This window comes from Microtus pennsylvanicus, chromosome 5 (assembly GCF_037038515.1).
Source record: "Microtus pennsylvanicus isolate mMicPen1 chromosome 5, mMicPen1.hap1, whole genome shotgun sequence".
NCBI classification, from domain to species: domain Eukaryota; kingdom Metazoa; phylum Chordata; class Mammalia; order Rodentia; family Cricetidae; genus Microtus; species Microtus pennsylvanicus.
This window is the reverse complement of record NC_134583.1, coordinates 120,306,313-120,326,524: the sequence shown is the minus strand read 5'-3', so window position 1 is coordinate 120,326,524 and position 20,212 is coordinate 120,306,313. Positions and strand designations below refer to the sequence as shown.

General features: G+C 44.0%; 2 protein-coding genes across 3 annotated transcripts in view; both read left to right on the top strand.

The window, feature by feature from the left end:
- The window catches only part of Arhgap19 (Rho GTPase activating protein 19), a 45,116-nt gene extending 31,310 nt beyond the window's left edge, over positions 1 to 13,806 (top strand). Inside the window, exons 8-12 of one of the 2 annotated variants that reach the window (XM_075974093.1) lie at positions 1,214 to 1,405; positions 3,617 to 3,715; positions 7,515 to 7,625; positions 8,446 to 8,524; positions 10,605 to 13,806. In XM_075974093.1, the coding sequence (XP_075830208.1) occupies positions 1,214 to 1,405; positions 3,617 to 3,715; positions 7,515 to 7,625; positions 8,446 to 8,524; positions 10,605 to 10,615 (492 nt within the window). In that variant the 3' untranslated portion in view covers positions 10,616 to 13,806. The remainder of the gene's footprint in view (positions 1 to 1,213; positions 1,406 to 3,616; positions 3,716 to 7,514; positions 7,626 to 8,445; positions 8,525 to 10,604) is intronic. The other variant, XM_075974092.1, reaches the window with a different exon arrangement.
- Positions 13,807 to 18,889: 5,083 nt separating this feature from the next.
- On the top strand, positions 18,890 to 19,191 carry LOC142851418 (small ribosomal subunit protein eS27-like). The gene has a single exon (XM_075975263.1). It carries the CDS (start codon positions 18,916 to 18,918, stop codon positions 19,189 to 19,191), a length of 276 nt encoding a protein of 91 aa, XP_075831378.1. The 5' UTR covers positions 18,890 to 18,915.
- Positions 19,192 to 20,212: the final 1,021 nt, after the last annotated feature.

The following is a 20,212-nucleotide window of genomic DNA, read 5'->3' as shown; positions in this document are numbered from 1 at the left end:
CCTGAAGTGGAACCCATGGATGAATGCTGCTTCCTGTCTAGCTAGCTTTCTTGGATAGTCTAGGCTCACCTGCCTAGAGATGCTGCCCCCTCTAGTGGAGCTGGGCCTTCCCACATCAGTTATCAATTAGGATATGGCCACAGGCCAGTCTGATTAAGGCAATTGCTCAGTGGAGGTTTCCTCTTCCCAGGTGACTGTTGGTTGTGTCAAGTTGACAATGAAAGTTAGCAGCAACATTTAAGAACAAATGAGCTTAGAGAAATATATTATGCTTATGACAGAAAGTTATGTAAGAGTATTGAGCTGTAGCAGTGAGAAGCTGAGAAAGGCCTGCCAGCACCTGACTGACTTGTATTTAACCTGTGTTAGAGACTTGGAGACTGTGTTTTATGCTGTTTTCTACTCCTGATTCTTTCTCTCATCCAGCAAATATTTGGTGTGACTAAGAAACAGCATTTTGCCTTAAGAAAAAGATTTATTTATTTTTTGTACATTGATATTTTGCCAGTATGCATGTCTGTGTGAGGGTGTCAGTTCCCCGGGAACTGGAGTTGCACACAGTTGTGAGTTGCCATGTGGGTGCTGGGAATTGAACCAGGGTCCTCTGAAAGAGTAGTCAGTACTCTTAACCTCTGAGCCATCTCTCCAGCCTCAGGAACATTTTAAAAACTAGTTTAACTAGAGTGTTGTTTTCCTTGGAGAACTGTAGCTTTTATTCTTCTTACTACTTCCATGTAGTTTGTATGGAAATGAGTTTGAGCAAAGGCACAATAGCCATGGGCTCTAGGGTAGGTTTATCACTTAAATGTCTAGATGAAGTTAACTTTCACCTTAGGTTTTTGTTTGTTTGTTTGTATATTGTTACTGTTCTGTCTGCTGGGACTAATACTTTAGAGTTTACCTATTGGATAGCAACAAGGATTACTTGAGATTAAAAAGTGTTTTGAAAACTGAAATCAAACAGCTATAATTCTCTATGGCAATATTCTAAATGCATGTTGATTTTCTGGACAGATAATGGAAGTAGATTATTCAGAGGCCTTTATTAATCATTTTTCCTTTGTCTGGTAATTGTGTTAGGATTTTCCTTGTTCCTGGATATAGTAACATGTCATGTTTCCATTTTCCACTTCTTTTGATCAAGGTTATTGTAAGAACCCAAAACAAAGCCAGTAGGATGTATTAATTTGTTTTTTTATAAATTTTTCTGTAGGATGATCTTGATTTGACAACCTCATGTCATGCCATGTCCTTCCAGCTGTCAAGATCTCAGAAACGGAATAGGGTAGATTCTTGTTCTCAGCAGGAGGAGACCCAGCAACATACAGAAGAGGCTCTGAAAGAACTCTTTCAACATGTTCATAACATGCCAGACTCAACAAAGAAGAAACAACTTATTCGACAGGTGCCTGGATGCAGGGAAATTGGGTGGGCTCTAGGAGTCACCAGAGAGCACAGCTAAGAATCTCACTGAGGTTTCACTCTCATGTGGAGCAAGCTTTGGCTCAGCTAAAATAGCAGGCTTGTCCATGGAATCACAGTGTACTCCTGTCCTGGAGGGAGGTGTGGAAGTACTTGACTTTCTGCAGTTAACTGTGCTTAAAATATCTGTAATTTTGGTATGTACTAAATTTGCTTGGAGAGAACCAGTGTAAGACTTTAAGACAATCCTGAAGCCATTTTTGACAATTCTGAATCCTCTCAGCCTCTGTGCCATAGTGCTTCCCCTCCTCCCCTGGGAACCAAGGACCTAACAGCTACACTTGCACGTACTCAGTTCCTGAACAATTACCCATATACATATGTTTTGGTTCGGTCCCCTGGGAAACGGGGTCAAAATGACCTCTTACCTCATCTGATCTGGCAACAGCTCTCCAGTCAATTATTGGTAATAGCCTTTTCAAATAAGCCAATCAGAATAGTCAAAGAACAATCCCCCTTGCTTCTGTGGTCCCTTGAAAAGTAGACTGTACCAGCTATTCGAGGTCCCTCGGCTTCCCGAATGCTGGGGGACCCTGTCATGACAGAATTAATAAAATCCTCATGCTTTTGCATCGGCTGTGGTGTGTGAGATGGTCTCTGGGGGCGACTCCTTCTTGGTGTTTGGACGCTAGAGTCCAACATTTGGTTCCCTGACTGGGAATCAAGTCACTCCCAGACACACTCTAGACCCAGTTGGAGGTATAAAGAAACGAGCTCATTTTTATGTCTGTCTTTTTGTGTTTCTGTTTCTGTGTAATTATAAATCAGTAATCTGAGAATTGTACTTGCGCAGGGTCTGTATTGAAACGAGGCTAAGGGAGGAGGCAGACGTGTCCTGAGATCCCTTGCCCTAGCCCTGAAAGACGTTTCATGGGCATTTATGGGAGGGAGGGGTGACCAGGTCGCCCTAATCTCCAGGGGAGATGTGATCCTCCCTCTGTATTTTTGGATCTGTTGCCGCGCGGCTTCTGATTTTGAGTCTATGTCTGTCTTTTTATTCTTGTGTATTTTCAGTTCTACACCAGAGTGATGGTGAGAGCACCAGCTTCTGGTTTTGAGTTTGTTGTCTGTCTCTTTGTATTTTTGTTTTTGTATGTCAGTTTGTCTTTGTTAAAATCCACCTGCAGGAATTCAGAACCTGGCACCGGCCCCCTGGCCATCATCAGTTTCCCTGATTCCAAAAGCAGCCCCACTGCTGGAGGAGGTGATGGCTGCCCCTCCCCAAGCCCTTTGTCTTCTCTCTTTCCTGTACAGGAGCAAAAGAAACCCAGAATCCAGGCACCTCTGGTTCTTCCTGATATCCAGCCGTAGTAGCTAACATGCATGTGTTACACTTGTAAAAGTGGAGAAGATGGGCATAATGGTGTGTGCGTGCACACACACACACAACCCCCCCCCCCCCCCCCAATAATGAATGAGAGCTTTGGCTAAAGACTATACACTAACTTGACTCTTCCCCTTTTCTTCTGGAGATGCCTCTACAGAGATTCCTCTGACAGCACTGGAAGTCTGCATTCAGTCTTTTTCCCTTCACACAGCAGCACTGGCAGACAAGTGTGAACTCGAGTTAGAGAGCTTTAATACCTTTGGAACATTCTTAGGAATGTAGCTCAGTTGGTAGAGTGCTTGCTCTACATTCACGAGGTCCTGGGATGGATCCCTGACACCTCATAAACTGGGAATAGCCTTCTAGTTTTATAATGTCGTGACTTGGAAGATGGAGGCAGGAAGATTAGGAGTTGAAGGTCATCCTTGGCCGTATAGAGAGTTGAGGCCAGCCTCTGCTACATGAGATTCTATCCTAAAGCTAAATCCTGACATACAGTTTGTTAAACTGAGGACTGTCTTGGATTGTGCTAGTAACTTTCTATTTCCAAGGTAATTGATGCAGAATAAATAATTCTGATTTACTGTCAGATCTTAGACCAGTTCATAAATCTTCTGGATCTTGGTTTCCTATCTGTAAACAGAGATAGTGAATGTCACTTCTGCTTTTGTGATTGCTTATCAACCTGCTTTCTCCATCTACACAGACTCTTTGGCTCTGGGTTTCTACATTCAGCTGTTGCTTGCCCTAGACTGTCATTTCTTGAAGGGACAATATTAATAAAATGTACTGTGTATTTTCTTGTAGTTCCATAAGCAGTCTTTGACTCAAACACCAGGGCGAGAGCCTTCTACTCCCAGAGTCCAGAAGAGAGCCCGTTCACGCTCCTTTAGTGGGCTTATTAAGGTGAGCCTGCTGTGCTACTGCTATCCACATCGATTCTCAGGAAATTTATGTCTTATTTTCTTGTGCACAAAGTGCTTAATTCTATTCCTTGGAGTTCTATAAATGGTTAATTGGTGAGGGGACAGAGTTTGGGAAGTTTTTTTCCAAAGCATTTTACTGTGTCACCAATGAAAGGAATTCTGTAGGAACTCTGTAGAGAAAGCAGCAACAGCCTGCTCTTCCTCCCTGTGTCTAAGGATGGGAATCTTGCTTCCTGCTTCATACTTTATCTCCCCGCCCACCCCCTCATAGGGTTTCTCTGTGTCACAGCCCTGGCCATCCTGGAATCCCCCTGTAGACCAGGCTGTCCTTGCACCTGCCTCTAACTCGGGAGTGCTGGGATTAAAGGTGTGTGCCACCACCACTGCTCAGCCACACTATACACTTCTTTATGCGGTTTGCTGCATGTGTGGGGAAGTGAGCAAGCTGAGGACTAAGGAAATTGTTGGACAAATGGATTTTCTAATACCTCAGTGGATTTTGATATCTTTAATTTTGGTGAAATTAATGATTTCGTTGCTGTTTTAGTCTCTTTCCATGCATCAGAATTATTAGAAATCTTGTTTTTAGAACAAATAGAAAATATATTTCTGTGTTGTTGCTGCTGTCCCCGTGTGCAGACGACTGAACATGAGTGCAGTTAGTGAATGTTGCCATCAGGTGGCAGTAAGTGATTTGGTCACAGAGCTCTATTTCCATGCCTAACTAAAGCTGCTAATCCAGAGCGACTAGCTCTATTCTTCTACTTTTCTTGAAAAAATTGTTTTAACATTGTTAAAGTATATAATTCTACAAATATCAAGGAGCCTTTTGACTAAAACTTAACATTTTTTTCTCTAACAAATGTGTGCTTTTTAATTTTCTCCCCTTTTTGCTGGTCCTTAGCAGTTACAATTTCATTTAGCCCTCCTTTTGATCCTTTTTATATTTTGCAGAGGTCTAGAATCCATTCTCCATCCTTACGAATGGGCCAGTGGCCTGTGGGATGTGACACTTGCTGCTGGCCAGTTTCCTTTGCTCTCCACAATGGAGTGAGAAGGCAGCTTGTGGAACAGGAGACAGCATTTGCACGTCACCTCTCTGGTCAGGAGATAATATCCAGAAAATAGAAGGAACTTGTGTAGCTCAGGATTGCTGAAAATCTAGGCTCATTATAAAACAGGCAAATAACCTGAATAGACATTTCTCTCTAGACACACACATGACCAAGAAAGACAGGAGAAGCTGCTCATCTTCATAATCATTTAGGGCATGTAAAGCAAACCCACAGTGCTGTGCACTTCACACCCAGTATGACTGCTGCCCCAAACAAAGTAAAAAATGTTGATGAGGATGTAGGGAAATAAAAACCCTGTACACTACTGCTAGAAATATAAAGCGGCAAAGCTGTTGGGGGAAACAGTACGACGGTCTTGGGAAATCAACAGCAGAATTACTTCTTGATCCAGCAATTTCATTTCTGTGTATATACCAATGAATTGAAAGCAGGGTCTGGGGAGTTATCTGTATGCCAGTGTTCACGGAAGCATCATTTACAGTGGCCACAAGTGGAAGCAGGCTCACTGTCCATTGAAGGACTGAAGATGCAAAGTGTAGAGAGAGTGGAAGGTTGTTTATCCTTAGATTGGAAGGAGAGTCTCATGCACTCCTCACTGTGCTGGGCCCTGAATTACATAAGCCAGTCACTAAAGGCCGAATGCTGTACAGTTCTGCTGATTTGAGGTACTAAAGTGGTCAAGTCGTGGAGACAGGAAATGATTTGTGACTACCTGTGGCCAGAGGTAAAGAGGGAATGAGGCGTTATCTTTTGTCTAGGAGGAATAGTGTGCGAATGGATGAGCTGGCTGTGTTTTATGGCACTGTGACTGTAGTAATGCCACTGAAATGGGTAAGGTCGTAAACTTGATTGTAGTGCTTTTTAAGACAGGGTATTGGTAGTTATTGCTTGAAATGTAGGTGTTGTTATTGGCTATTGCTTACCTCTTTACTAAGGGAGTACTTGAACTTCATAAGTTATTAAGATAAAACACTTTAGAACATTATTTTTTCTTTTTCTTTTTTTGGTGGCATTATCAGCTGGATTCAGGGCCTCATACATGTGAGGAAGCTCTCTGTCATTGAGCTACATTCCAAGCCCAGAACAACAGCTTTAAACACAGATGTTATACTAGCAAATTTTATAAAACAGAGGGGCAAGGTGTTTTCATTATAAATGAAGAAACTCAGTAGTTGCTCAATAGCTCTGCAGTGAAGTTTATCTCCTAACCAGAGAGGTGATGTGCAAACACTGTTTCCTGTCCCACAATTTACCTTCTCACTCCATTGTGGAGAGCAAAGGAAACTGGCCAGCAGCAAGTGTCACGTCCCACAGGCCACTGGCCCATTCATGAGGATGGAGAATGGATTCTAGACCTCTATACATTTTTATTTGTGAGTGGTATTGGGGTGTTGCACATGGTAGATCCAACTCAGAGTGCCCTTTTGAAAATTCCCTGGAAGCTTTATAGCTAGTCTGTGGATCCTGGCATTCCCAGTTCAGCATCCTCAGGTGATTCCTTCCCTCTGAAGGCCTTATTTTTCTAGCGTGTGTGTGTGTGCGTGTGTGTGTGCGTGTGTGCGCGTCCACGTGAACATGCACACATGCACTTTAGCTATTTGGTTTCTTTTAAAAAATAGCTATTTAATATTTAATAATCTTTTAAAAATTAAAACTTTGGAGGCTAGAGAGATGGCTCAGCAGATAAGAGAACTGCTGCACTTCCAGAGGACCAGAGCTCAGTTCCCAGCACCCACAATGCCAGCTTCAGGGCATCTGATGTTGCTGCCCTCTGAGGCTGAGAGCTCACATGTGCGTGTGCATGCACACACACCAATAAAAATAAAACAAAGTCTAAAAAATATTAAGACTTGTAGAAATTTGCTTTTTTCTAGTTTTACAGAGGTGTGTCTGGTAGTGGGTGCTGCATCAGCCTTATTTTGGAAGAAGGTTTTCCTCTGGGGTATGTCATGTAAATAACCGATCACATCAGACTATTCTGAACCCCGCTGTTGATACTTATAATGTAGAGTTTAATGCTTTAGTTTTTTAGTTCTGTTTAGTATTTTTTTTCCTTTGGTGCTTTAGTTTTGATGATATTCTTGTTTTGAAATTCAGATTTCTTCTTCGGGCAAGAAGGGGGCTTCTCTAAGATAGAGTTGTTACCATGAGCTGCTGCAGCAGTTCACATCAGCTTCCAGGCTGCTCCGAACACCTTATATTCTTACTGTGGGTCAGTGGTCATGTGACCTCCTCCCTCCCCCCGAGAAGGCCTGGGGCCTTTTATGGCTGTATTAGAAACTCTTAGAATAATTTCTGAACATTTACTAGTCATGTGTGAGGAAGGACAGAGAAGCAGAATCCTAGAGGACCCAGTCTGTGGTTCCCTTAGTGGAGAGAGGAAGGGACCCTTAACAGCTGCTAGAGAGAACACATTTTCCACAAGCCCCACACCTCCAAAAAAGCTCAACCCTCAAGAGTGACTGGTAGTTCTTTCAAGCTCACAGGTATACTGCTATTAGCTAATATTAGGTAGGTTAAATCACCCAGAGAAACAGTTCTCATTGTTTGCTATATGTCTTCCATTCCTTTGTATGACATGGCCTGAGTCTGTGCTGAAGTTACCAGAATTTTTTTTTAATTGAGGAAGTTGTAGTTTTGAAGATCATTACAGCTAAAAAGAGTAAATACTCATGAACAAAATATTTTCTGTTTCTAAATCAGCGCAAAGTCCTGGGCAATCAGATGATGTCGGAAAAGAAAAACAAGTCCCCTACTCCAGAGGCTGTGGCCATGGGTGAACGGAAGAGAGTCAGCAAAGAAAATATGAGCTTGGTAAGAACACATTCTTTCCCTGTCCTTTTGTGGAAAGGAGGAGGCTAGCAGGCTGGCGCTTGTTCTATTATGAGTCTCTGGCTCAGTCAGTGGTGCTTAGGGCCTTTTCTGTAGGCTTTTACCAAATCATTTGATATTTTTTTTCCCTCCCTTCCTTCCTTCCTTCCTTCCTTCCTTCCTTCCTTCCTTCCTTCCTTCTTTCTTTCTTTCTTTCTTTCTTTCTTTCGAGACAAGGTTTCTCTGTAGCTTTGTGCCTGTCCTAGAACTAGCTCTTGTAGACCAGGCTGACCTTGAACTCACAGAGATCCGCCTGCTGGGATTAAAGGTGTATGCCACCACTGCCCAGCCATTTGATATGTTTTGAGTTCAAGAAAGATATAGCATGTGTATTATTAATGTGTGTTTTGATGCTATGATAAACACTGACCAAAACTCAGGAAACAAAGGGTTTATTTATTTAGCTTACAGCGTACAGTCCATGATGGAGGGATGTCATTGTAGGAATGCAAGAGGCCATGGAGGAACACTGCATACTGGCTTGTCCCCATGGCTCTCTAAGCTTCTCTCTCTCTCTCTCTCTCTCTCTCTCTCTCTCTCTCTCTCTCTCTTCTTTTTTATGCAGAACCTAGGACTATCTGCTCAGGGAGTCATCCCCACAGTGCCTGTAACCTTCTACATCAATCATTAATCAAGAAAATGCGCCTAGGCTATTTCATTAAGCTAAGAATAGCCAGTTAAGATTAGCGAGGTATACTTACGTCTCTGTAAAGAGGCCCTGATATTTGATCATTTAAGCCACTGTACAGTTTTCTCATTACAGTTCTTTTCTGGCTCTCCAACTGTCACAATGACACCAACAAGATTGAAATGGTCTGAGGGGAAGAAAGAGGGGAGAAAAGGTAATTGTTGTGGTTGTCCTCTGCTCTTACTGAAAGCATTCTTGTCTGTTTTCTGTCAGCAGCGTTTCTTGTTTGGAATGGCCAAGGTGCTGTAACTGTAGTCAGAGGGAATTTGGATGGTTGTTCTACTTATCACTGCCCTTAGGTTCTGAGGGACTGTTTCAAATACAGACCTACTGGACAGACAGGACCCACACATCAATAAATGTTAAACCGGGTTGGATAAGTACAAATGCTGTGTGAGGCTGAGAACGGCCATGCTGAGAGTCCGCTCAAGTCACCTTGCTCTTATGTGCAGACTTTAGACCTGGTCACCAAAGTTTTTCTTTTCTTTCTTTCTTTAAGACAGGGTTTCTTTGTATTTCCTTGGCTGTCCTGGAACTCACTCTGTAGACCAGGCTGGCCTTGAATTCAGAGATCCACCTGCCTCTGCCTCCCAAGTGCTGGGATTAAAGGTGTGTGCCACCACTGCCCAGCTTTTCTTCTTTTTCTGAGACATAATTTCTTTCTTTCTTTTTTTAAAAATTTATTGATTTTTATTGTGCTCTACATTTTTCTCTGCTCCCCTCCCTGCTTCTCCTCTCCCCTTCAACCCTCTCCCAAGGTCCCCATGCTCCCAATTTACTCAGGAGATCTGAGACATGATTTCTTTTAGGTTTTCCAGGTTGGTCTTAAGCTTATGATCTTCTTCTGCCCTCTGAGTAGCTGGGATTTTAGGCATTATATAGGATTGTATAGCACCACATCTGGCTTGTTTTTGGCTAATTGAATTAAGTTCTCCACTTTTCTCTCTTGCATTTTGCATCTTTAGCTCCTTGATCTGCTTTCACAGCTCATTCCCAAAAAGCATCTTTAGGTCTGAACTCTCTAGTCTCCTCACTTGCAATTCAGGGCCTGTCTGCCTTGTCTGCCATGTATCTCTCTTATAGGACAATGGATACAATCCTAGCTGTTCTTGATACTGATGCTGAAATCACCTCTAGAAGAAGATAGTGCAGTGTCTTCTGTTTAGCAAAGGACTTCTTATTCTGGCCACTGTTGACACTTTGGGTCATAATTCCTTGTGTGGAGCTGCCTTGTGCACTGGTGATATCTAGCAGCTTTGATTCAGCAGATGCTACTAGCATCCTGCCCTCAGTTATAACTGAAAACTCCTCCAGTTATTACCAGGGTCCTTTTGGGATATGGGGGCAACATTATCCCACATGAAAACACATGATAGAGGCCCCACTCTTCAAGGGGCATTATTTTTAGTAGTCAAATCTTTCTAATTCTTTAAAGACCAACTGAACCTTCCCTCCCTGTCCTCTTTGAGGCCTTGTCTGGCTAACTGAGCCGTTGAACTCTTATCAGCACTTCTAAAGTATGGGCACTGACTATGATTTATGGTATTTACTTCATCTGTATTGTCATATCTCTGCATCTGGTCTGAGGAGGCAAGGGTCAGACTTAAAGATCTATAATATCGTTAAAGTACCTGCCTAGAGTATACAGTGCCCTGGGTTCAGCCCTAGTCCTGCGAACACATGTGCAGGCACACCCGGCTGCCCTCAGTCCTCTGCTCTTCTCTTCGTCTCAGTAGTGTCAGTGGCTTGCTGCTCTTGGTTTTAGTAAACGTTCTCTGGTGAGCAGGGCAGTGCTGGTAATAGTACAAGCTCCATGTTCACTTAGACTTGGGTCAGCTCTCCATGTTAGTGCTTGATAGCTTTCTATCCTGGGACAGGTTAGCTTCTGTGGGCTGCAGGTTCTACATCTGTGAAATGACAGTGTACTACCTTCTCCATATAGGCAGCTGTTAGGATAGACGAGACAGTGTACACAGGAACTGGGGGCAACAGCCGTCATCATAGGTGCCCCTACTGAGTGATGACTGCTGCTGTCACTAAGAAGACGTAACAAACTGGGATTAGACCAAGCAGACTCGATGATGTTTACTTGGTGGAGGGTCACATTCTCACATATTTAATCCTAAATGTAGAGAAAATTCTAAGTGTAGATTCTGTAGCTTTTAGATGGGATATTTTTTAAAAAATGAATGTTTTAATTAATGTCTAATCCTCTTATTTCTATTTTAACCTAGGATTCCTCTGAAGGGTCAGCTAGAGTTCCCCTGTTGTCCACAGTGAAGTTCTCTTCAGTGGGACAGGTGTTACTTTTGTTCCCAGTGAAGCTTGCAGCTTGCTCCCTGCATTTTGAATTGTGAAAGCCAATCAAACCATGACCGACTGATACCTCTAACCCACTCACTGGATGTCTCTGAAGCTGTGCCTCTGAGAGAATGCTCTGTTCTCTGTGTTTGTTTTTAATATGAGGAAGCCACTCGACACCTGCCAGCTTACACAGTGCAGTAGGTGGGCAGCTATGCTTAGTCAGTGTGCTGGGGTCGGTTCTGTTTCTTCTTCTTAAGAATAGGAAATTTTATGTTTAATAGCTAGTAACATGTTTTAAAAGCACTGTCAGTCTTAGTGGACTGTTATATATTAACTGGTATTTGGGACTTTCTTCTGTGTTGTTAGTAGTGAGGAAGTGACTGTTTATTTACTTGTTTTAAAAGCCATCATTTAGATTCACAACCTACATGGATTTTAAGTTAAATGCCTTTGACCCCTTTTCATTTTGAGCTTGAGAAATCTCTGTATCTTATTATGTTCAAAGAATTTACAGCTTTCCTAGACATTCTATTATTTCTTATGTCTAATTTAGGGGATTTGACCTGGCAATGAAAAAGAATTCAATACAGTATATTTTAACAGATTTCAGCTACTGAACTGTACCCCCATGCCTCACTGTCTTCCCCTCAGTGATCTGAGAATGGTTGTGTGGTTGTTAACTTGCTTTCTGCATTAGTATCCTCTCACCTGAATATCTCTGGTTCCACTGACACCTCTGTGGCAGACTCCTGGGGCTTGAGAAGAGTCACGAACTGATCCATAGAGCTTGCTGCAATCTGCATGTGGTAGAGACTCTGAAGTCATGCCATGAGGGACTGGTTGGCCTTGGTAGGATCCTGTCACACATTCCTAGGTATCAAATACGCCACTCAACTGTCTCCTGAGAGCAGCTTGGAACCAGGAAAGACATACATAGCAGTCTCTGCAGGGCCCATATGGAATAGAAGAGCCCCCACAGGAGCAGTTGTGGTGTTCCCCCAGTCATCTAGAACAGTTGCTCTCTGCCCCTCTGTCAGGATGGGCACAGGAGCCACTGCCCAGTGAGCATCAGGTGGAAGGTGAGGATGTTGAGGTACAGGCTGACTCTGCAGAACTGTGCAACCATCCTCACCCCACTGTGGGGATCCAGGTACACAGCAAAATACGGTTTGCCAACTTAGTGATAGACAATTGAAAAATGCTGTGTTTCTGTTGAAATGAGAGCCACCTTCAGGGTAGCAGAGGCTGACTTCGTGTCTGTCTGCCAGCCTCTTCCATCCTATTCTGTTTATTCTGTTGCTCTAGTAGCAATGGTAAAGGGAAATGTGGTAATTGGCTTTCCTGCTGGATAGTTTGGGAACAGTGAAGGTGTTTAAGTTTCTTTCTCAAAAAGTTTAGGTCATCCTTAAAGATTTCATTAACAAGTTCATTTGTCTAGGTTTCTGTTTGACTCTTTTTGTTGTTACTAAGAAAAGGTTTATTTTTTTTTTAAATAAATTTCTTGTGTTAGGTATAGAGTGAGGTCAAACAGAAATCCTTTTGTATTACCGAATCAAAGAAGCTCTTCCCAGCATGAAGCTTCCTTTAAGTGTGTTCCACCGTGCTGTACTGTGGCACTGGGCGGAGAGCCGAGCAGTGCCTTGGTGCCTGCAGGAGTTGGCTCTGTTAGAGAGCGAGCAGGACCGAGGAGTCGAGTGTGAGTGATTGGGGTGGTCTGGGTGAGGTGGTGAGAGAGTTTACCCCATGCACATGCTTTTCAATTGCTGGCCTCTTGGGCAGCTACCATGTGTATTTGGGAATGTGTATTTTATTTATTTATTGGCTTAGTTATTCTCTTGCTTTAAGGGTTTTATAGGTCATTTTTTTTTCTTCTGAAGCTGTGATCCAGTGCAGAATAAACTTGAGGAATAGCATAGACTCCTGTGTCTTGTACTATGTGGCTGTTCTAATCCTGTGGTGTCTTCTGGGAACCTCAGATAAAAGCTCCATCATTGCTCCGGAAGATTGCTATTGCCCTTCTGACGGGACGTACACTTGCTGTTTTTGAGCCAGTATTTAACTAAGGTTTTTAACATATATCTTTTTTTGTTGTTGTTGTTTGTTCTTTTTTTGTTGTTTTGTTTTTTAGGCAGGGTTTCTCTACGTAGCCTTGACTGTCCTAGAACTCGCTCTCTAGACCAGGCTGGCCTTGACCTCAGAGTTCTCCTGCCTCTGCCGGGGATTAAAGAAAGGCTCGTGCCACTACTGCCCAGCTAACCTAACCTGTGTCTTAAAAGATGTTTGTTGTGTTTATTTTTTGTTGTTGGAGCAATCTCTTTGGAAGTACTTTTCCTTTCTTTTTGGGGTTAATTTTACCACAGGCTTTGATGTTGTGTCAACATAGGCTAGTATATTTGACAGAGGGTCACAAGAATGAAGAGATAGATCATGTTGGATTTGGATCTGCACTGGGTGAATGAGTGGAGGCTGAGCCTTTACCTAATCTTTCACAGAAATGTATTTTCTCACTGAGATCAATAATCAGGTTTGAACCTCCCCTTCCCCAACTCATACCCACTGTGAAGGAAACGTGAATTGGGAGACATTGGTTGTACCAAGCTCCAGACGTTATAGAGGCATGACTGTTGAGTTCTGAGGGAAGCCACAGTTGACCTTCCACACAGAACGTGCTTCACTTGGAAGGTCCTCCTAGAGCAGTCAGGATTGCTAAAGAAGCACCCATGGCAGACTCATTGTCAAAAGCAGGCTTTACTAACAGTTAATGCTGAGAGCAGTGTGCAGTTGATGGAGGTGAGCTAATAAGGAGATGGAGGATAAATAGCCTGAGTGCTTGTGTCACCATGGAAACTGGAGTACATGAGACCATAGCCCAAGCTAAAGAGCCTCTGACATGCGTGGACCAGTGGGCTGTAGAGAAGGCATTCTCTCACCCAGGGCCTTTCAGCAAGACTTGCCTGTGCTTGCCATGCGCTCGCTCACTCGACCCCCAAAAGGTTTCTTAAGAGAAGGTTGCACCTGTTTGTTACTTTTGGTTATTTTGCATATATATATGTAATTATAAAGAAACAGCCAGATATATTGTTTTTATATTCATGTAATATTCTGAAATTAAATTTCTGTTTCCTATCTGTGTGTTCTGACTGGTCTCTTGGCTGACATTACTTTGAAGAGAGGTGGCTTCTTATTCTTAGGGACATGAAACCTCTGCAAAGTGCTCTTCTTTGGTGTGTTTCCCGGGGTGGGGGAGGGTTCAGGAGGAGTGGGTCCTTAGTGATGGAGATTTGACTAGATGAGGTGGCACACACCTCTAATCCTGGTATTTGGGAGGCAGAGGCAAGAGATTGTGAGTTGAGGCCAGTCTGGATTACATAAGCAAGGTCATTTAAACATAAAACAAAGTTGAGGCCAGTCTGGATTACATAAGCAAGGTCATTTAAACATAAAACAAAGTTGAGGCCAGGCATGGTGGCACCCACCTTTAATCCCAGCACTTGGGAAACAGAGGCAGGTGGATCTATGTGAGTCTGAGGCTAGCCTGGTCCTGGCGGACAGCCAGGGCTACATAATAGACCTTGTCTCAAAAACCAGACCAAACCAAAAACAACAAAACTTTGAGCTCTGGGGTAGGTGGCCTGTTCCTTGAGGAGAACAAGTTTTCTAAATTACTGTCACAATATTCCATATTGTGGGGAACAGTAGCTTTGAACTGTATGTCCCAACAGATTCCGCTTTACAAGGTACACCCATCTTCCTTTTAAAATGTCTAGAAATAGATAGTTTTTACTCTTTGTGCTTGTTTTTAAGGAGTGGTTAACTCAGGCAAACCAAATCTGTGAGTACAAGAGGGCCAGCGTGCTGAAAAGAGCTAGTTCAGACCAACTCGGAAGACATCGGTGCACACACCGACCCAGCTGGGGCTCTCTGGACGTGACGGCTATGGCAGTTCCAGACTTGAGTTTGTACTCGAGACGGTCGCAGTCATCGTGCTTGACTAATACCTGTGGCAGGGCCTGGGGGTAGAAATAGCCTGAAATAAAGTGTGATATGAAATGCATTGTTTGTTGACAAGAATACATTCTGAAAAATGCATTATTACACAATTTTGCTGTTGTGTGATGTAGTAATAGGGGGGCGGCGGGGCTGCGACCCCAAAAACCCCAGCCGCCTGCTCGGCTAGCTTATGCCCCGAAATAATTACACAGACACTGTATTCTTTTAAACACTGCTTGGCCCTTTTCTAATCATCTGTGTAGCGCCCCTAGGTGCGCTTACCGGGAAGATTCTAGCCTAAGTCCATCCTGGGTCGGAGCTTCATAGTGTGCGTCTTCCCTGGAGCAGGTAGCATGGCGTCTCTCTGAAGGCGTCTGCTCTGGAGAGGAGAGCTGTCGCGTCTGACCTCACTTCCTCTTCCTCCCGGCATTCTGTTCTGTTTACTCCACCCACCTAAGGGTGGGCCTATCCAATGGGCCTAGCAGTTTCTTTATTGCTTAGCCAATGAAATCAACAGATTGATATATGACACTCCCACATCACTTCCCCTTTTTCTGTTTAAACAAAAAAAGGAAGGCTTTAACCTTAACATAGCAAAATTACATATAACAAAACAGTTATCAAGTAAAAATTACATCAGAAACATTCATACATATAACAAAATTGACCGTAAATCTCTATCAATAAAGCAAAATCTATACTAATACAAATTATTCATATCTATATCATATCCCCCTTTAAATGTAAAAGAACTTATAAACAATATTTGGGAACATGGGCGCAGTTTTTTCTCTCCAAACTGCTTCCTGCTGAATGGGGGCGTCGTTAATTAGGTCTTTCATGGTATAACCTGTGTGCCAGGGTCATCTCAGTTGGCAGTTGAGCAAAGCAATTTTCTGAAGATGTTCACAGCAAACCTTCAGGAGGACGTGGTCCATCATACCAAATCGGAATAGAAGAAATCCATAGAGTCTCATCTTCTGTGAAAACAAAAGAAGAATCTCTTTTCCAAAGTATCATATCCTTAGATCCAAATTTTGAAATCATACCCTCATGATATCCGTTCTGGTTCCACTGGGCAGCCCATATAATGAAATGTCTCTCTGTACTTAGCTCCTTCACAGTCAAAAATTTTAAAGAAAACACAATGTACATAATCCAGACTCTCTGTGAATTTTCCATTTTTTACGTAGCTTATTTTTATTTATATCTATAACTATCTGTACTCTGTCTCTTTAAAGACTTTACCTTTTTTTTTCTTTTTAAACCATTAACTTTATTCTCTATATTCATTTTCTTCTCTCTCCCAAGCCTACGTACATTCATCCAACAGTGTGACTCATTTAGTGGTCTGAATCTGTCCTATTGTGAATCTGCAATTTTTTACTATCCAGGAGCACTTTTGATTTGCGCCTTTAAATCACTAGGCGCTTAAGAATCTAAGCTGTGACATTCCTAGGTTAACTTTTTGCTTTTTGAGCGTATATCTCTGACCTGGAATAACCCTGTAGACCAGGCTCTCTTTGAACTCTCAGAGATCCGCCTGTCTCTGCCTCCCAGGCATTGGGATTAAAGGTGTTTGCTACTACACCTTGAACTCACAGAGATCTGTTCGTCTCTGCCTTCTAGGCACTGGGATTAAAGGCGTGTGCTGCCACACCTTGAAGTCACAGAGGTTTACTTTAAGAATTTTAACTTTTAGTCTGCATATATTTTTAACACACAGTAAACCATTTAGAAATTTTCATTGTCTTTGAATCTCTCTTTACTGTATATCTCTCTTTTTCTGACCACATGAGTCCTTAATTTAGCAAGCAATATCAGTAGGACTAAAGGCGTGGCTTTGCCAGCTAGATCCAGTCCATTCCTTAGCTTTCCAGCCTCATGGCGGAAATACAGGCTGCAGCCATGTTTATAGCATTTCAAGGTCCCTGCCAGCCAGCGAGCTACAACAGACAACACTCAAGTCCTCTCTCGGTAGCCGGTCCTCCTGCCTCAAACAGTCAGAGTTTGCCCTGGCAGGATGGCCCAGAAAGCCGGCATTTTAAAACGGCGCAGCTTTTTTCTTGCTACGGCTGAAAACCGAAAAGCATGCGTTCAGCTTTTCGTCAACACCGTTTAAGTGTTTCGTGGCAGGACCTCTTAATGAGCTGCAGGGTTTTGCAGCTGAAGCTGAGTCAGGAAGCCTCTTGGGGCTACCAGGTAGGAGCAGCACTCAGCACTTTAATTCTGAGACTGAGCGTGCAGCACAGAAATTCTTTTCATCCAAGTAACATCCAAATCTGACAGGCAGAGCACTGCGCAGTCTGAAAACACGTCTCTGTATGGCGGCAGGAATCCGCCATGCTCTTCCGCCTGCCTAAGCCTGATTCTGCCTTCTGCCCAGGAGCAGGCGGGGAGCTCTGAGTCATCATCACGGTCTCAGAGCACTCTCCTTCCGATCCCAAGCGGGAACACAAACATAAAGCCAGAGTTTGCACTGGCGGCACAGCCCCAGGAAGCCACGCTTTGAAATGACACAGCGTTTTTTCTGCTGCTGTTGCCGAATCAGGAAATCTCTCTACAGCACGCCACCAACAAACAGCAAAAATCTGTGTTAAACTCTCTCTCCATTATTTTTAAGCCTTCTCAGGTTTTGTAAGTGGGTTTAGTCCATCACGTGGGGCGCCATTTGTTGGAATAAGGGGCGGCGGGGCTGCGACCCCAAAAACCCCAGCCGCCTGCTCGGCTAGCTTATGCCCCGAAATAATTACACAGACACTGTATTCTTTTAAACACTGCTTGGCCCTTTTCTAATCATCTGTGTAGCGCCCCTAGGTGCGCTTACCGGGAAGATTCTAGCCTAAGTCCATCCTGGGTCGGAGCTTCATAGTGTGCGTCTTCCCTGGAGCAGGTAGCATGGCGTCTCTCTGAAGGCGTCTGCTCTGGAGAGGAGAGCTGTCGCGTCTGACCTCACTTCCTCTTCCTCCCGGCATTCTGTTCTGTTTACTCCACCCACCTAAGGGTGGGCCTATCCAATGGGCCTAGCAGTTTCTTTATTGCTTAGCCAATGAAATTAACAGATTGATATATGACACTCCCACATCAGTGTGACATCATAGAGTGTACTTACATATGTGGCCTCAGGAGATACAGTAAACAGAATGTGAGGATGCCCTACAGAAAGTTTTTTTTTTTTCTGTAAATAGAGGAGTCCTCCCTAAAATAATGATAAAAAGTATAGCATAGTAAGTGGTAAAGCAGTAATGTGGCTGTTTACTGCCAGGAACCAGTGTGTATTGTTCATAATTGTATGGGGCGCACTTGTAGCAGGTGGCGGGGTCGGTCATTTTCCATAAGCACCATCGCAGATATACAGCACACCGCTCTGTGGATGACAGTGGGGGTTTCAGCTCTGTGATAGTCTTATGGACCACACTTGCATACAGTTTCTTGTTCATGTCACCCACGGCATGTGACTGCATGTATTACAAGCATTACGTCCAGTGTCTAGAAGGGAGTCATAAATATAGATGCTTGGATGTAAGCATCAGAAGAGCAGAAGCCAGGGAGAGGGCTCAGTGGGTGAGAGCGCTGGCTGTGCACACATGAGGAACTGAGTTCAGATCCCTGCACCTACATAAAGTCAGTGTCCACTGGGCGGCTGCAGTCACAGTGCTGAGGCAGGGTGGACAAATGGTGAGAGCCCCTCCTCAAGGGCACAGAGTGGAGCGTTAGAGCAGGATGCCCGACGACATAGCTCTGCATGTGCACAGATGTGGGCACCTTCTGACTCGTGCACACACATGCAGCATACACAGGGAAGATGAGTCCAGACAGGAAGCTTCAGCCCTGCCAGATGGCATCACTGAGGACAGAAAGCAAGAGAAAAGCAGGGGCCATTTCTTCATTCCTCATGGGCTTTTGGAGTGCTTCACACCTATGGGTGCTCTGTGTGTGTGTGTGTGCCTGTGTGTGTGTGTGTGTGTGTGTGATGTGACCCGACCCATGGGTGACTGGGAAACTCCACTGACTCCACTGTGCAAATATCGTGGCCTCCCCCCCCCCCAAAAAAAAACATGGGTTCTCTGTATAACTGGTCACTCTGTAGACCAGTCTGGCCTTGAACTCACAGAGGTCCACCCGCTTTTGCCTCCTGAGCTCCTGAGTGCTGGGATTGAAGGTGCATGTGCTACCATCGCCTGGCTTTTTTTTTTTTTTAAAGATCTATTATTCAGTGCTTTCTGGCAGTGACGACCTCCCTACGAGAACATGCCTCTCGCAAAGGATCTCCTTCATCCCTCTCCAGAGGAGGAAAAGAGGAAACACAAGAAAAAGCGCCTGGTGCAGAGCCCCAATTCCTACTTTATGGATGCGAAATGCCCAGGATGCTATAGAATCACCACAGCCTTTAGCCACGCGCAGACGATAGTCTTGTGTGTCGACTGCTCCACTGTCCTCTGTCAGCCTACAGGCCGAAAAGCAAGGCTGGCAGAAGGATGCTCCTTCAGGAGGAAGCAGCACAGAAAAGCACCGGATTCGAGATGAGTGGGAACCATCTCAATAAACACATTTAGGATAAAAAAAAAGATCTATTCAGTTTCACCCCCACATTGTGCTGTACCCGTGAGCAGTGGCTGCTGTGGGGGAATGCCAACTTGAAAGTAAACGCCACTGCTCTATAAAGGGGTCCAGCACGAATGGAAAGAGGACTGCTTCATAGAATGTATAGTGGAAACTGGCCTTATGTATTATGTTTGAATGTATAGGTTGTTTAGGACCAGAATAAACTATTTTATATTAATGTCAAAATAATTGAGAGTCTGGAGAGATGGCTCATTAGTTAAGAGCATTGACTGCTCTTCTAGAGGACACCGATTTGAGCCCCAGCACCCACATGGCAGTTCACAACTGTCTGTAACTCCAGTCCCAGGTGCTCTGATGTCCTCTCTGGCCTCCACAGGCACCAGGCAGGCCCATGGTACACAAACATGCATGCAAGAGAAACACCCTACACTTAAAATGCATCGAGAAATGACTGGAGGGGCTGGCGAGATGGCTCAGAGGTTAAGAGCACTGGCTGTTCTTCTAGATCAGTCCTGAGTTCAATTCCCAGAAACCACGTGGTGGCTCACAGCCATCTACAATGAGATCTGGTGCCAACACTGTATATACAATAAAGTTTAAAAAAAAAGAAATGGATGGATAAACATGAGAAACAGTCTGCATTTGTGACGGAAACATGGAAGTTAGAACTCCTGACTAAGTTGGTGAGGGTTGCCATGGATGCGGAGGTGCAGGGGAATCAGGACAGGCCAGTCTTCACAGTGGGTGGAGATGGGTGGAAGGGAATGGAGCAGGCCCTCAACACAGGAAGTGGTAGGGGTGGGGCTAGCATGTAGGGGTGCAGAGCAGCAGCTCTCAAGCTTGAACGCAGCAGAAGCTGAAACACGGTTGGGTGAAGCTCCAGGAGTTCCTGGCCTAGGATGTCTGAAGCTCCAAACAGTCATTTTTAACCAGTTCCCAGATGAACAGATTGTTCCAGGGACCACACTCAGAGGTGTGGATG

What these genes read in the sequence shown, in the direction of transcription:
- LOC142851418 (XM_075975263.1), top strand. Translation starts at nt 18,916, where the DNA reads ATGCCTCTCGCAAAGGATCTCCTTCATCCCTCTCCAGAGGAGGAAAAG.